The sequence below is a fragment of the Tasmannia lanceolata genome, unplaced genomic scaffold (genome assembly GCF_043159265.1).
Source record: "Tasmannia lanceolata isolate RefF3 unplaced genomic scaffold, GAP_Taslan_0.1 ptg000013l, whole genome shotgun sequence".
Classification (NCBI taxonomy): Eukaryota; Viridiplantae; Streptophyta; class Magnoliopsida; order Canellales; family Winteraceae; genus Tasmannia; species Tasmannia lanceolata.
The window spans coordinates 49,410,455-49,425,889 of NW_027518690.1; the positions used below are offsets into that span (position 1 = coordinate 49,410,455).

Sequence of the window (15,435 nt, forward strand, 5' to 3'; positions counted from 1 at the left end):
ATTGCAAAACCCAAAAAAAAAAGAATAAGAAAAAGAAAACCTACATAGACAGATAGATGGTAAGAACTCAACTTTGAAGTTTTCAAGACTTGTCAGCAACAATGGCGGTTGACTGAGGATGTAGATGACTAGTAGGGTGAAAATAAAAAAAAGTGAAAATGGAAAAGAAAAAGAAGAGGGAAGAAGGTAAAAATTAAAAGGTGAAAACGTGTTCTAAATGCCAAAGGACATTTTCGTCCAGCTTATACTGACAAGACCTCTTTTTTTCCCTCATTCATAATTTTAGAAAAGCATGGCTCTTCGTCCAGCTTATACTGACAAGACCTCTTTTTTCCCATCATTCATAATTTTCGAAAAGCATGCCTCCTATTGACAATTACATCGTTTTTGTGTCCCCCGTTGGTAATTGTTCGTTATGCAAATGACTTACCAAAGCTATCCTAACTAAAAATAACCTTATTTGCCCCCCCCCCCCCCCCCCCCCCCCCCCCCCCTAAGGTTTCTATTTATCATTTAGCTAATGATTACCAAAGCTATCCTAACTAAAAATAACCTTATTTGCAAATGGTGGAATGGTTCGGGTGGTGTCCACGCAGGCCCATGCCATTTGTAACTTTTATGGTGGAATGGTTAGGAAATTTTTGAAAGAGTGATTTTTATGTTATGTCAAACAAGCAGATGGCTCATCTGGATGAAGGATCCGAACAAATCACATTGAAATGTGACATGTGAGTGGGCTCGGCTGAAGCTTCTCATGTTGAGGCCTTGTCATAGAAGTCTGAATATAGTTTCAAATGGTGGTATTATTTAACTTAACGACGTACGTGAGTTTATAAATTCAGTCGTCAATGAAACATTGAAAGGGTCTCATAGAGGCGATTTACACAATGTACCTGCTTTCTCTTTCTATCGTTCTCGAGAAGGTAATACAGAATGCACAGACATATTCAGTGAAAGTAAAAGCTACTGATATTGGCACTACCATGTTTTGATAATTACACTAACGGTCTTTTAAGTGTTTTTTGAGAGCTTTTTGGAATTGTAATAACCTTTGACAGCTGGTGAGTTAGTGCAATTATCAAAACATGGCTTTGCCAATATCAGTAGCCATTGTAAAATATAATTTCTTTATCTGAATCTTTCATTGCCACCCGCTTGCTTTGGTAAATTCCACCCATATATTTTCTTCATCCCACTTACGGGAGTGGTTTTAAATTTCGACCGAAACCGAAATTTTGAGAAATCTGCAAATTCGGATTTTACCAAATTTTGGCCGAAATTTTGAGAATTCAATTTTTTTTAAAATGATATGGTATTTTTCCAAAATTTCAGCCGATTTCGGCCTAAATTTTGTAGTAATGAATAAAATATTATTTTTTATTTTGTACAAGATTTCGGCCAAAATTTCATGATTCCGGTCGAAATTTCAGTTTCGGGAGGGCCCAAATACACATCGAAACCAAAATTTAAAACGATGCTTAGAGGAGAGGAAGATCTCAACAACCAAAACCACTCGCCTTGATCAAAGTTAAGAAGGGTTTGACATTGGAAATGTAACATCAATGCCCTTTGTAAGAAAGAAAGCACAAAAAGGATAGTGGCAAAACCACTAAGGCACCCCTTTACAGAATAGACTGTCACCACTTGGTCATATTTCACATCTAATTCTTTATCACAGAAAACTCAGTAGTGGGTTTACTCTTGCCTTGACAAGACTGTTAGGTCACATGTCGCACTTAATATGGGTTTTGAGTCAGGTAGAAAATACTCATGATATTTTCAGTTCTCTAGATGGAAACATCACTATAACATGGGATTTGCTGGGAAATTTAGTAGAAAGCCATTTTAAGCTCAGTTTTGCATGAGAGAAGAGCCAACTCATATGAACTAAATAATAAGACAAAATCTGCTAAACAGTAAAAAAGTAAGCCTATGTTGCTATTCTCTCATCCAAAACTCAGCTGTGAAATGGTTTTCCGCGAAATTGTCCAGCAATTCCCTTACGATATTATGGTTTAAAATTTCAGTTTCAGAATGCATTTCAGACCTTACCAAAACCGAAAGTTCGACTGAAATCGAGTACACAATTAAAAATATATATTTTATTTAATACCAAATTTCGGCCGGCCAAAATTTCGATTGAAAATTCGGGAAACTGGCTATATAATTAAACAGATTGAGATTTTTGGGTTGAATTTCTCTTAAATTTCGGACGAAATTATAAAAACACAAAATTTAAGCCGAAATCTGGTACCGTTTCACGTATTGGCAGTTTCGGTTTCAACCAAAATCCGAAATTTAAAGCGCCAATGATATTTTCACCCGCTCTGCAGTGCGCATTCGCCCCCTTATCACATGAACAGTGGGCAACTTTAACGCTTTTCGACGTCAAATCACGTTAACAGAGGGCGAATGTGTACTGCAGAGGGGGCGAAAATATCATGGCCCGACTTAAATTTAGAAATCCGAAATCTGATAGGCATACGATATTTTCACCCCTATAGCGTGAACACTGAACAGTGGGCACCTTTAACGCTTTTTTGACGTCAAAACACGTTAAAAGGGGGGCGAATGTGTACTGCAGAGGGGGCGAAAATATCATCGCAAATCCGAAATCTGATAGGCAGGCGGTATTTTCCCCCCTCTTCAGTACGCCTTCGCCCCTATAGCGTGAACACTGAACATCGGGCACCTTTAACGTTTTTTACGTCAAATCACGTTAAAAGGGGGCGACTGAGTACTGGAGAGTGGGTGAAAATATCATTGCCCATTTGAAATTTAAAACAACAATAATAGAACATTTAAAGAAGTCAGCGCAGAATAGAGACGTGGCAGGTATCGGTCAGCATAAAGTCCGGAGTTTTGATCAGTGCCGCTGAATTTGACGGTTTTGGGCCGTAAGTTTAGTGATATCGGACCGTGCTTTTTTTCTTAAGATTTAGTAATTGCATCGTGGTTTGTGCACTGTCTCCGTATTTTTCGGCCGTGTTGGTTATCGTGTGGGATTTCGATCTCATCCAACGGTCCAGAACGATCAGTCGGTATGGCTGCAAAAGCTCTAGGAAAGCGTCACTTGGGGGACAGGAGAGAGCAACGGGACATCCTTTTTATTATATGAAGATAGTAGTATTTGGGAGTACCACCTAGGCAAAAAGTCCGTGCCGTGATCATTAAGTCCTAAGAGAGGGACACGTGTGTTGAATCAGGACCGGTGATCCATCTCATGGTCAACTGACATCAAAGGGGTGCAACTCGGGTCGGGTTGAGTTTGGGTTCGAGTCGAGTCGAGTTTTCCCAACCCAGGTTGAGTTCAGGTTGGGTTTGGGCAGAGGGCTTGGGTAACTGAAAACCGTCATTTTTTTATCTTTTTTTTTTTTATTAGTAAGCTTTTGGTCGGGTTGAACTTGGATCGGGTCAGGTTCGGATTGGACAAAAGTCCTCATCGGGTTGAAACTTGGGTCGGGTCGGGTTCGAACTGAGTAAATGGTTTACTCGGGTCGGGTGAGTTGGACCCCTGACTCTGACATGATCTTGATCTCATTCCCAATGGTAGGACTAAACAAAAGCAAGGTTTAGCTTTCCTTGGCAACATAAAAAATTACTTGACGGATGAAGGGCCAAGGATCATCTAGGTAAAGGAGGAAGGCCTGTTGAGGCCAATCAATCTTAACTCAACTCCAGGTAGCATAACATAATCCAAACCCACATTTAAATCTCTCAACGCTAACCCAGCCTATCTAACCAGATCAATCCTGGAAACCCACCTTATCTTTCATTGACGACACACTAGATCGACAGTTAAGATCACCAAACTCATTTGCCACTTGTGTTTAATTAGTTGTTTTTTGTCAATACTATAGCCATGCTAAAGGTGAATTGAAAGGCTTGGTCTAAAATATTGGGTTATTTACTGTTAGACGCTGAAGCCTTGATAAAATTACCTGAAATTTGCCGCTTCTTAAAAAAACTCTAATTAATGATATTTTATAAGGAAAAAGAATTTTAAGGACAAAAATGCCCCTCGTTTTAGGGCAACAGAATTGTTTTCCTAAATAAATTTTTTGCCTGTTTTTAAGTAAATTTATAAACCTGCACAAACTCAACTCAACTATGCCTTTGTCCCAAACTAGTTGGGGTCGGCTTAAAATTATAGACCTACTCGACAATAGAAAATTTTCACTTCATCCACTGCATGGGTGGGGCCATCATTTTACATGGCCACGAATGATAAGTACTTGTATAAACAAACGACTTTGCGAGCTACAAGCAACCTCGAGTTAAATTTTTGTCCCAGGAAGTTTTAGTAAAATTTTGGTCCCATCCCATGTTTGGTTGCCTTTTAGCACTAGGTTTTTTTTAATCCCACTCTTGTAATGATTGCTTGTGTGGTGAATTTTTTAATCCCACTTTTGTAATGATTGCCTTTTCATCCCATCCCAAAATAATCCCAGGAACCAAAAATAAGCTTGAGAAGAACTTTTTTCTTCCCAACAGTTCAAGCAACCAAACAAAGTTTTTTTTTTTTCCCCACCATAGACCGGTCAACCAAACATGGGATTTTTACCGGGGTACTTCTAGGTTTTTTTTCCCACCAATCTCCTGGGATTTTTTTTTCTCCACATAAATCCCTGGAACACATAAATCCCAAGATGCACTTCAATGACATTGCAAAATCCAAAGTAGGTGAAGGGCAACTTTGAAGTTGAAACATTTCCAAAGTAGTGTATGTCCAAATAGCAGTTTGGGCCTTTTTAAGTCTTGTTGAATTACAAAAGCAATATAACAATTCCCAAATTGCACCCAAGCTGCAATTTGCTGTAGATGAAATTAGTTGCCCTGATTAAGACTAGGAAACTCAGAAAAGTCGGCTAAGTTTTAGTGTCACCTACTCACTGAGTGAACTCCTAAGTCCTAAATGGATTTTAATTTCTAAAAAGGAAAAGGGAAAGAAAAGAAGAATTGGTTTGTTTCCATAGGTTTGTCTCCTCCGAACAACAAAAGAAAAAAGAAAAGCATTGATTTAATTTGCAGGGTGTTAGAGATTTATCTTATCCATTCATATCTGACCCTTAATTGTGAGGGTGGCATATTAGGTAGGGATATTATATTTGGTAACGTGTATTTGGATAATCTTCTCCAAATCTTATCATTATCTCTTCACAGTGGAGGATAAGCACATGTAAGTGTTAATGGTAACAAATAGTTAGAGATTTATCTTATCCATTCATATCTGACCCTTAATTGTGAGGGTGGCATATTAGGTAGGGATATTATATTTGGTAACTTGTATTTGGATAATCTTCTCCAAATCTTGTCATTATCTCTTCACAGTGGAGGATAAGCACATGTAAGTGTTAATGGTAACAAAAAAAGATCAATGCAAATCAAATTTCTTCACAATGGAGGATAATGAGCGGAATTAGTTGCCCTTATTAAATAATAAGCACATGAAATTTGGATTTATCACATTTGCAGCCCATTTTGCATTGTGATTGGGATCCGGATCAAATCCTTCGATTTCCAAATCAGCAACTGACAGTGAAAAAAAATCAGATTTTCAATTATGCTGTGGAAATAAGAAATTGTAAATCCACAGAAGTGGCAGTTTCCTTCACCCTATTTGCTCCTCAACCTCTCCCCTCCAGAAGTACTCCTTCCATCTCTCTCTCTCTCTCTCTCTCTCTCTCTCTCTCAACAAGAGCTGTCGGATCTATTCATTTTGTATTCAAAACTCAATTCCAAATCCAAATACAAAATACGAGGTATCCAAACGGGGTTTCGATACACCCTGGATTTGGATTTTGATATGTAGATTTGAAATCCAGAATTTTAAAATTCACTAAGTTATAAATAGTTTCATTTGGATGGCCATGTAAAGATTTGGATTTCAAATTTTAAATTTAAAAAATCTCTTGTTTGAATATTCTTTGGATTTAGACATGAAATCTTACAAAACCAAAATGCCCTAAAATACCCCATGACATAAAAAATGATCAAAATATGTCGATAAAAACTATTAGAATATCTGCATTATTGAAAATGACCGAAATCTCCTATATCGGGTGAAATATGACCAATTACCCTTGAGTCGTGGAAAATGACTAAAATATCTTTGACGTAAAAAATGATGAAAATACCTGCATATAGGGTAAAAATGACTGGAATGAGCCCGAGTCATGGAAAATAATTGAAATGCCTCTATATCGAGTAAAAATGACCAGAATACCCCGTAGTCATCAAAATGTTTGAAATATCCCCATGATATAAAAATGATCAAAATATCCCATATCGTGTTAAAATGACTAAAATAATCAATCATGTAAAAATGGCCTTTTTAAATTGTAGTTCACAAGCCCCAAATTGTACCCCATCCAATTTGATGGGATGAAATTTGTTGCCTCGATGAAGTCAAGAAGAATCTTGGTCCACTTAAAAAACAGGGGACTGAAAATTCTAGTTTTGTGCCATTTTGACCTTGATACGTCACGAAGGCCCAAGACTGAACTACCAGCTTAAGCCTTGGAGATGGCTTTATTTAATCTTCTACACTGCAACGCTCTCCCACACATGGCACATGTGGTCCTCTTTACCGAAGACCTTTGCTTTGATAGCAATTGAAAATGGCCAATTACTCCAAAAGCTTAAGCCATTGGAGATGGCGTTATACTTTAACAGTTTCCAAAGTCATACATGGTTCTTTGGGTCACCATCATTCAATCGGAAAAAAATCATTTACTTTGGGAAGGCTAAGAATGAAAGGAGAGGAACGAGTCTAAATTTATTCACTTATTTATGATATTATATGGAAAGAAGACGATGGGGAAGATACCCCAAAATTTATTTTCATGACAGAAGTATAGGGGAATTCAATTTAAGACAGCACTCTTGATAGACGAGCTATATCCATTGTCGTAGAACTTATTCCAGAGCATGACCCCTCCATACTTTGAAGAACCTTTGATGATTGGAAGCACTTGAGAGATGAGGATATCTGCTGGGATAAAGCCACCACTGGGGGCTGCATCAGAAGACGCAGGGAGTCCCAAGAAAATCTGACTGGCCTGAACAGTAGTCCACTGATTCCACGAGTTGATGAGATTTTCAATACTACCAGAGGTGTATTGGCATTGTGGGTTGTTGTAGAACTGAACCCAAACGTAGTCGAAGAGGCCGGTGTTAATTGCCGTTCCAAGATGTGCGTCAGGGAATGGGCATTGCGGAGCCGCTGATAAATACACCTTATTACCTGTGAAACAACCAATTACTCCAACTGTTATTTAATACTTTATAGTTCAACACTCCTTCTCAGGTGTGGCACCTCTTCAATTTTCGAAGTTGCCCATATTACACATGGGTATTTATTAAGGAGTTGTTGGGGTTTGAACCAAAGACTTGCCGGTAATGCAATAGCTTAATTTGATGTGATGTGAAACAACCAATTACTACAAAAGCTTAAGGTGTTAGAGTTGGTGTTATTCAATCATTTACACTTCACTCCCACTCACATGTGGCCCCTCTTTTTCTGGGTTAGCCATACACACTGAGTATTTATCAAGGAGTTATTGGGTTTTGAACTCAAGAACTACCGTGAGGCAATACCGTTGACACAACTTGACACCATGTGAAACCACCAATTACTCTAAAAGCTTTATCTATTGGAGTTAATTTTATTTAATCATGGGATTTACTTGGCAATTTGTAGGAAAGCCATTTTGTGGCTGAAGAACAGCCACACAGGCTCACTTTCATCTAAATCATCGTAGCTTGTTATTCTCTTGTGCTACGGTCAGCAGTGAAATGCCTTTCCGGAAAATTCCCTAGCAATTTCATTTAATAATTTATACTTCAAAATTACCTTGCTGACTATATTCAGAAAGGAAGTTGGCGAGCTCGTCCCAATGTTCACTCCCCCCTGATTCAATGTCAAAATCAATCCCATCGAGAACTGCATCGCCAAGTGGGCGAGAAGACGAATTGCCACCGAGGAAGTTGTTCCACAGGTAGTCCGCGACTTGTCTAGCATCGTCGGTGGAGCTAAGGGAGTACCCCCCTGAGCCCCCTTCAAGAGAGAGCAAAACCTTAATGCCTTGGCTTTGACAGGATGTTATTTCATCGCTTAAACCAGTGCAAGTATTGGCCGATGGGTTGCAGTGGCCCGCTAGGTTGAGTTCTGGGGTCTGACCATTGCCGAATGTGGAGAGGAATGCTATGTTCACATAATTGTAGTTCCCCGTCGCGCATGTGTCACTTAAGCTCCCCTCATCTCCATTTTGGCCCCAGTAGATGGCTATTCCGGCTGCGTGTGAGCCTCCTGCGAGTGCAAGTAGTAGTAGGGAAAGGAGGATTTGTACTTGGGGTGCCATGGTGACACAAATCTGAGCTAGAGAAAAGCAAGATAAGGAGTGTTTTCTTTGGTGAGTAACGTTGTGGGAGCATCCCCTTCTTATAAGAAAATAAAGGGCCCATGAGTTCTGTTGCTTTGTGAACTTTTGGTCGTTCTCCCGTGAAGACCAATTTCTATGAAAAAGACGAGTTCCATGTTTTGGTACACGTCCACAAAAAGATAAAAAAGAAGCTGCCTCGGCTATAATCTTGTGTCCATCGGAATGACCAAAATACCCATGGTATTTATTTAAAATGGCTTTGCTAGCTTCCAACGAGAAAGGCATTTCACGGGTGCACTGTTGCAAGCAGCACATGCAACAGCCTAGGAGTGCAAGTTTGGCCCTATCAGCCCTGACCCGTCCTGAGCCCGAACAAGGTCTAGGTTGTCTAGGTTGGATTTTCCAACCCTAAAGGTGGGTCAGGGTTCATTTTTTAGGCCCTGACTCAGGGTCGGGTCGGGTTAAGGGTTAATACCTCAGGTCGGCCCGAAACGACCCGACCCTAAGTTTTCTATTATATAATTCAACCATCTGTGCATATTTCTTTATCATCACCCTTAAAAATTAGGGAAATGATACCCCCAGGCGAAATGGATAAAATCCCCCTCCCCCCCGCCCCCCCCCCCCCCAACGATTTCTGTGTGAATGGTTCACTGCTTAAGGATAAATTCACCCCTTGTAACGTTTTTCTTTGCATTTAAAACTTAAGGGATAATGTTAAAAGGGGGGATTTTATCCGTAAAGGAGGGGAGGATATCAGTCCCCAGAATTTAGCCCTATATAAGGAAAAGGGCATTTGGGTCATTACATATTGCAGTCCTTATCTCCGGAACGGAGTCCTGTTTTTTTCCTTTGAAACAAGCTTTATGGCTAGTGATATTTACACTACCAGACTTTATTAATTGCACACTACCATGTTTTTTTATACTTGCACTAACTCACCCAGAATGCTTTGAAAAGCCATTCCAAAAAGAAAGACATGGTGAGTTAGTGCAATTATCAAAACACGGTAGTGTCAATATCATTAGCCTTTTTATATTGCTGACCTTTCTCCTTTTTTGTCGCATTGTTTTAAGCAAGCCCCTGCAACACGTAAATTGCACATTTTCATAATGTGGTTTCCCGAACGAGATTGTCTTCAAATCGAAGACGTGTTTCTCCCTGATAATTAGAATCTTAGCCTAACAGGTTTCTAAGTTGCGCCTTACACGAAAGAGATTCAGAGCAATCAGGGGGCTTTTTTACTTTCTTAGTTAATGAATGTTGAACATTTTCACCACCCCTTCTAGAGTTCTAGTAGACTAGCTCTTGGTTGTATGATTAGGCCTTTTTCATTTTCAATTTTGAGAATTGATTTTTAGTCCAAAATTGATTATTGGACTCAAAATTATTGGCCCCCGTGGTTTTATTTACTTACATACTCACTTCTATTCAACAAAATAGAGCATATCATGTACAAAAAACTGGGAGTATTTACACCAACCCTAACTAAAATCAGGTTAGCTGATCCAAGTTGAACCCCTACTATACCATGAGTCTAACCTCCTGTCCCCTAACTTACTTTCATTGATGCGATATTGTTAGAATAGATTACATCTTGATCGCTGATTGTAAGAGAATCTTGACCAATGAGTGGTAGATTAGGTAGTTAGATTAGATTAGATAATAGAGATTATGATAATCTTTCCGAAAATCTTATCGTTATCTCTTACCATGTTTATCTCTGTGTGCTTTATCTAAGCGCCTGTTACTGTTGATGAAAATCAACAATGACTAGCGAAAATATTATATTACACAAAGATGAAACAAAAAGGCATTGTTCACAACGAGCACATGTTACATGTGGAGGGCGAGCCACTACTGTCAATTGCCCACCTAGGTGGGCCATTCCCCATGCCTTTTTTTCAAGTAGGTGGGTATGTCACTGAGTTGTCCACTAGGAAAAGAAAAAAGAAAGCCCCCTTTTAAGCAATTTGGAGCCTCCTCCCTTTTAAACAAGGATGAATTAATGAATTATGACCTGATGATGACATTGTGACCTTTAAGATGAAGTAGATTATATTTGTTGGGAAATTTGCCTTGTTTCCCAACAACTCTTTAAAATAGAAAGAAGTGAGTTAGCTCAGTTTTTTTGGAAAACATAACATAAAAAGATGCTCTAATTGGGCCGTGGCTACAGAGAGTTCTCTGTTTTCTTTTGTGCATGGGGTAAGAGAAAGGGAGAGAGATAACTTTTTGTCAGGTCTCTCTTGAGCTGCTCTTCGTGCTATCTGAGTTGAGAGGACAAGGAAAGGGTTGCAGGTTTGTAGGTTTTGGCTAATCCCTTATAATCCTTGGAGTTTTGTTTTTCTCATAGTGAAGATCGTGTTCTCGCCTGTTAACATAGACATCTTGGCTGAATCACGTAAAATTTTGGTGCGCATCTTGAGGTTTGCTTCTTGTTTTTACTTTTTCATTTATTTGTTCAAGATTGGATCGCATTAATCTGCCCGGTGGATTTTCTCAACGATATTATATTGCAATAACATCTATGATTTCTTCCGTCATCAAGAGCTCTTTGATAAAACAAAGGCGTCCAAATTGTTGAGAAAATCCCCCGGGAGAATCCGATCCATTCGTACACAAATTAACGTAAAAGTAAAACAACAAGCGCAAGCCACAAGATGAACACCAAGATTTTCTGTTGTTCAGCAAGATGCCTGCATCCATAGGCGAGAACACGATCTCTTTTTTTTCTTTTTTGTAGGCAAGGTGGAGTTAGGCGTGGCCCTACCAGAAATTAATAGTAATGAATGAATGTTACAAGCCAAGGGGGGTCGAGGGGCAATTTCTCCCCCTCAAATCTCGAAAATTTCTCATAAAGCTTGGATTATTACGTAAAATTCATGTGATTAATACTTTTGGCCCCTTTAAATTCGGGATTTACCCCCTTGAAATTCGTAGTATTTAATGCTTTTTTTGGTAAAGAATGCTAGTTTTTCTCATAAAGCTAGCCTTTTTCCCCTAATAAGTAGCTCTCAACAATCCACCTAAAGTATCTCTCTCTCTCTCTCTCTCTCTCTCTCTCTCTCTCTCTCTCTCTCTCTCTCTCTCTCTCTCTCTCTCTCTCTCTCTCTCTCTCTCTCTCTCTCTCATTTCTGGATAGAGGCTAACCGGCCAAAGGGAGGGAATGTTTGATTTAAGAGGCAAAAACAGAAACAGTAGGGGGAGGTCACTAGGATGATCCAAACTGTTCATTTCCTAGGCCACAATGTAAATAGGCCGCTTCTCATAAAATATCTCCATAGGATTATGCTAACTATCCGATCTACAATGGGTAACCCATTATAGAAACCTCTATAGATCGAAGGGTTAAGATCATCCCATGAAGATGATTTATGCGGTTCAACCTATTTACTTTGTGACCCAACAAATGAACACTTTGGATCATCCTATCACATTGGCCGATAGTTCTTTTTGAAAAATATTGGACTTCACGATCACACAACATATAAAATCTCGGGAATTATTATGATTTTCAAAATAAAAAGCAATCCTTTGGGCGAGTGGGGGCTTGGAATTTGTTAAATCACTGGCATTCTTTGGCCATGCTATGCATAGGTGTAAAATAGTGGGCCCCACCCATTAGAACATGAGGTGTAAATATTGGGCCCCACTGCCTCAAAATATGCTGTATAAATTGTGGGTGATGGTGGGCCTCACCTATCGAAATATGAAGTGTAAAAGTGTGGGTCCCAATATGCTATCTGACCACATCAGAGCCACAATATACAATTTCCATGAGATGGGGAGGAGACCTCACATATTCTGTCACCTACCAACCACGGTTCAATGTGCAAAAATATAGTATGTTCTCCATATGTATGTGTGAAAGTGTGAAACCTTATGCAACCACACCCCCCCCAAAGCCAGAGTTGCAGGTCCATATCCCCAACATATAATAAAACTTGAATAAGACCCCACTTCAAAGATAGTTTGCTTTTTCTGAGATTCCTCCCGAGTTAAGAATAAGCAGCACTTTCTAAGGATTAGAAATGGGCTTTTGAATGGTCTTGGCAGGGCTCCAAACGAGCCGAGCCGAGCAAAACATTGGGTTGTTTGTGGTCGGCTCGCTAAGTTTGTGGCTCGGCTCGTGACGAGCTTATTTTTTTGGGCTCGTGTTCGGCTCGCCAAAATTCATAAAGCTCGAGCTCATTTTAGTAAACGAACGAGGCCGAGCCAAGCTTTTAATGAGCCGAGCCTTAAAATCAAATAAATACCATCGGTTCTCATTATCTAAAACAAACAGGGCCTGTGACTGAAATACCCCTATTTCAGGCTCAACGGCTGAAAGGGTTTGATTCTCTTCATGGATTTGGGCAAAACAACCCTAAGTGAAGCCATTGAGTAAAGAAAAAAAAAATCCGTTCAGAAGAGAGTGAGAAAACAGCTGAAAGGGTTTGATTCTCTTCATGGATTTGGGAAAAACAACCCTAAGTGAAGCAATTGAGTAAAGAAAAAAAATCTGTTGAGAAAAGAGGGAGAAAAATACCTGCGAAGGAGAGGAACCCTAGCTTGCTTTGATGGAGAAGACCTAAAAAAATTTCCAAGGAGGGATAATAGAAGGGCTCGACTGGGATTTTGAAAGAGCTAAGTAATAGGGATTTAATGTAGAGCCATGCACATATAAGCTGCACATACTCGATTTCCTCTCTCTCTCTCTCTCTCTCTCTCCATCCACATATAAGCTGCACATACTCGATTTCCTCTCTCTTATATATATATATATATATATATATATATATATGGGGAAAGTGATTGTGAGCGGCCCCTCATATAAGCTTATATGAGGTGACCGCTAAAAACATGGTGGGCCCACATTTTTTGGGTGATCCGAACCGGTCATTTGATAGGTCCTGACATAGATAGGGGGTGCCCAAAAAATCAGCTCCATAGGATCATCCCAACCCTTCAAACTGCGGAGGTGAAAGAGGGGAAAATGGGCGGGTATAAATTTGCCCACTTATCCGTCCATTTTCCCCTCTTTCACTTCCACAGTACGAAGGGTTGGGATGATCCTATGGAGCTGATTTTTTGGGCACCTCTTATCTATGTCAGGGCCTATCAAATGACCGGTTCGGATCACTCCAAAAATGTGGGCCCATCATGTTTTTAGCGGTCACCTCATATAAGCTTATATGAGGGGCTGCTCACAATCACTTTCCCCTATATATATATAGGAAAAGTGAAGCTACACCGCCGGCTTAAAATGGGCCCACATTGTTTGCAAGGCCCTATCATAGATAGGGTGTGTACCAAAAATCAGCTCCATAAGATCATCCTAACCCCTCCATTTGTGGAGGACAAAAATGGGCAGATTTGTGGACAAATAATGTCTGTCAATTTTGACCTCTACAAATGGATGCGTTAGGATGATCCTATGGAGCTGATTTTTGGTACACACCCCATCTATGTAAGAGCCTTTCAAATGAATGCTTTGGATCATCCTAACAAAGTAGGCCCCAATGTGATTGGGCGCTTAACCTCACCAACACTTTCCTCATATATATATATAGGAAAATGATTGTGAGCTTGAAGCTCATATAGCTTATATGAGCTTGAGGGCCCAAACACATGGGTCCCACATTTTTTGTGCTGATCTAAATCATTCATTTGAAGGCCCCATCATAGATAGGGTGTGTACCAAAAATAAGCTCCATTGGATCATCCTAACCCCTCCAAAAGCTAGGGCAAAAATGGGCAAATTTGTGGAAAATGATGTCTGTCCATTTTGCCCTCAACTTTTGGATGGGTTAGGATGATCCTATGGAGCTGATTTTTTGAACACACACCCTGTCTATGTAAGGGCCTTTCAAATGAATGCTTTGGATCATCCTAACAATGTGGGCCCACATGTGTTTGGGCCCTCAAGCTCATATAAGCTATATGAGCTTCAAGCTCACAATCATTTTCCTCATATATATATATATATATATATATATATATATATATATATATATATATATATATATATATATATATATATATATATGTAATCCGAGCTTTAAGGCTCGGCTCAGCTTTATGAACCGGGCCTAAAAAGTTCACTAGCTTGTCCGAGCCGAACTATACAAAGCTCAAGTTCGGCTCGTTTATTTGACGAGCCTAATTTTTGGGCTCGGGTTCGGCTCGTTTATTAAACAAACGAGCCCAAGCCGAGCTTTTAATGAGCCGAACCCAAATGTGTTCGTGATTCGGCTCGGTTCATTTGCAGCCTTAGGTCTTGGTGGGCATAGCTAGGGATTCCTATTAAAGTACCATAAGTGTCACCTAAAAAAAGGAACTGCAAAGGGGTATGTATGTGAGAGTAGTATTCCTAGGGCTGCAACTCGGGTCGGGTTTTGGAGAACCCAAACCTACCGAAGAAATATCTCGGGTCGGGTTGGGTTTTTTTTTTGGAAAACCCACGATTCCCAAACCTGGCCCTACCCATGATAAATCTCGGGTCGGGTCGGATTTTTTCACGTTGACGCAATTTTTTAAGGAAAATTCTTGTTTGCTAAGGCAACTCAACTCATAGAAGTAGAAATTACACTCACAGTACACTTGAATCAAACAATGATGTAATTACACTCACATTACACTTGAATCAAACAATGCTGTAATTACAATCAAACAATGCTGAATCAAACACTTGAATCAACTCAACTCATAGAAGCAGAAATTACACTCACATACAATAACAGTGGGTGCGTGGGTTTTCACTTTTAACTTTTAACTAACAATAGAAAAAAATGTACATACTACAACTTATGTAACTCGGGTCGGGCCCCCTCAAACCCGGCTCGACCCGAAACCCATGAAACCTGAACCCAACCCAGGCTATTTTCGGGTCGGGTCGATGCAGGTCGGGTAAAACCCGGCTCGAGTTGCAGCCCTAATATTTCGTATTCCCAAGAAGCAATTAAAATCAAAATAGGAAATTCCACCACGTACGTTGCGTACCCTCTCGATATGCAAGGTGTAAGCTCACATTTAATGCCATGCTCATTTCCCACGTAGGGATTCAATT

The 15,435-nt window shown here is 39.8% G+C and overlaps 1 protein-coding gene across 1 annotated transcript; it reads right to left on the reverse strand.

Moving 5' to 3' along the window:
• Positions 1-6,759: 6,759 nt before the first annotated feature.
• On the reverse strand, positions 6,760-8,410 carry LOC143889318 (acidic endochitinase-like). Its single transcript, XM_077393493.1, has 2 exons — positions 7,856-8,410; positions 6,760-7,246 (listed from the first exon to the last, which is right to left on the reverse strand). The coding sequence occupies exons 1-2, from the start codon at positions 8,361-8,363 to the stop codon at positions 6,867-6,869; spliced, it is 888 nt and encodes a 295-aa protein (XP_077249608.1). The 5' UTR covers positions 8,364-8,410; the 3' UTR covers positions 6,760-6,866.
• Positions 8,411-15,435: the final 7,025 nt, after the last annotated feature.

Coding starts and splice junctions, on each gene's coding strand:
- LOC143889318 (XM_077393493.1), bottom strand. CDS start 8,363: ATGGCACCCCAAGTACAAATCCTCCTTTCCCTACTACTACTTGCACTC. Junction 7,247..7,855: donor TTCTGAATATAGTCAGCAAG/GTAATTTTGAAG, acceptor GTTGTTTCACAG/GTAATAAGGTGTATTTATCA.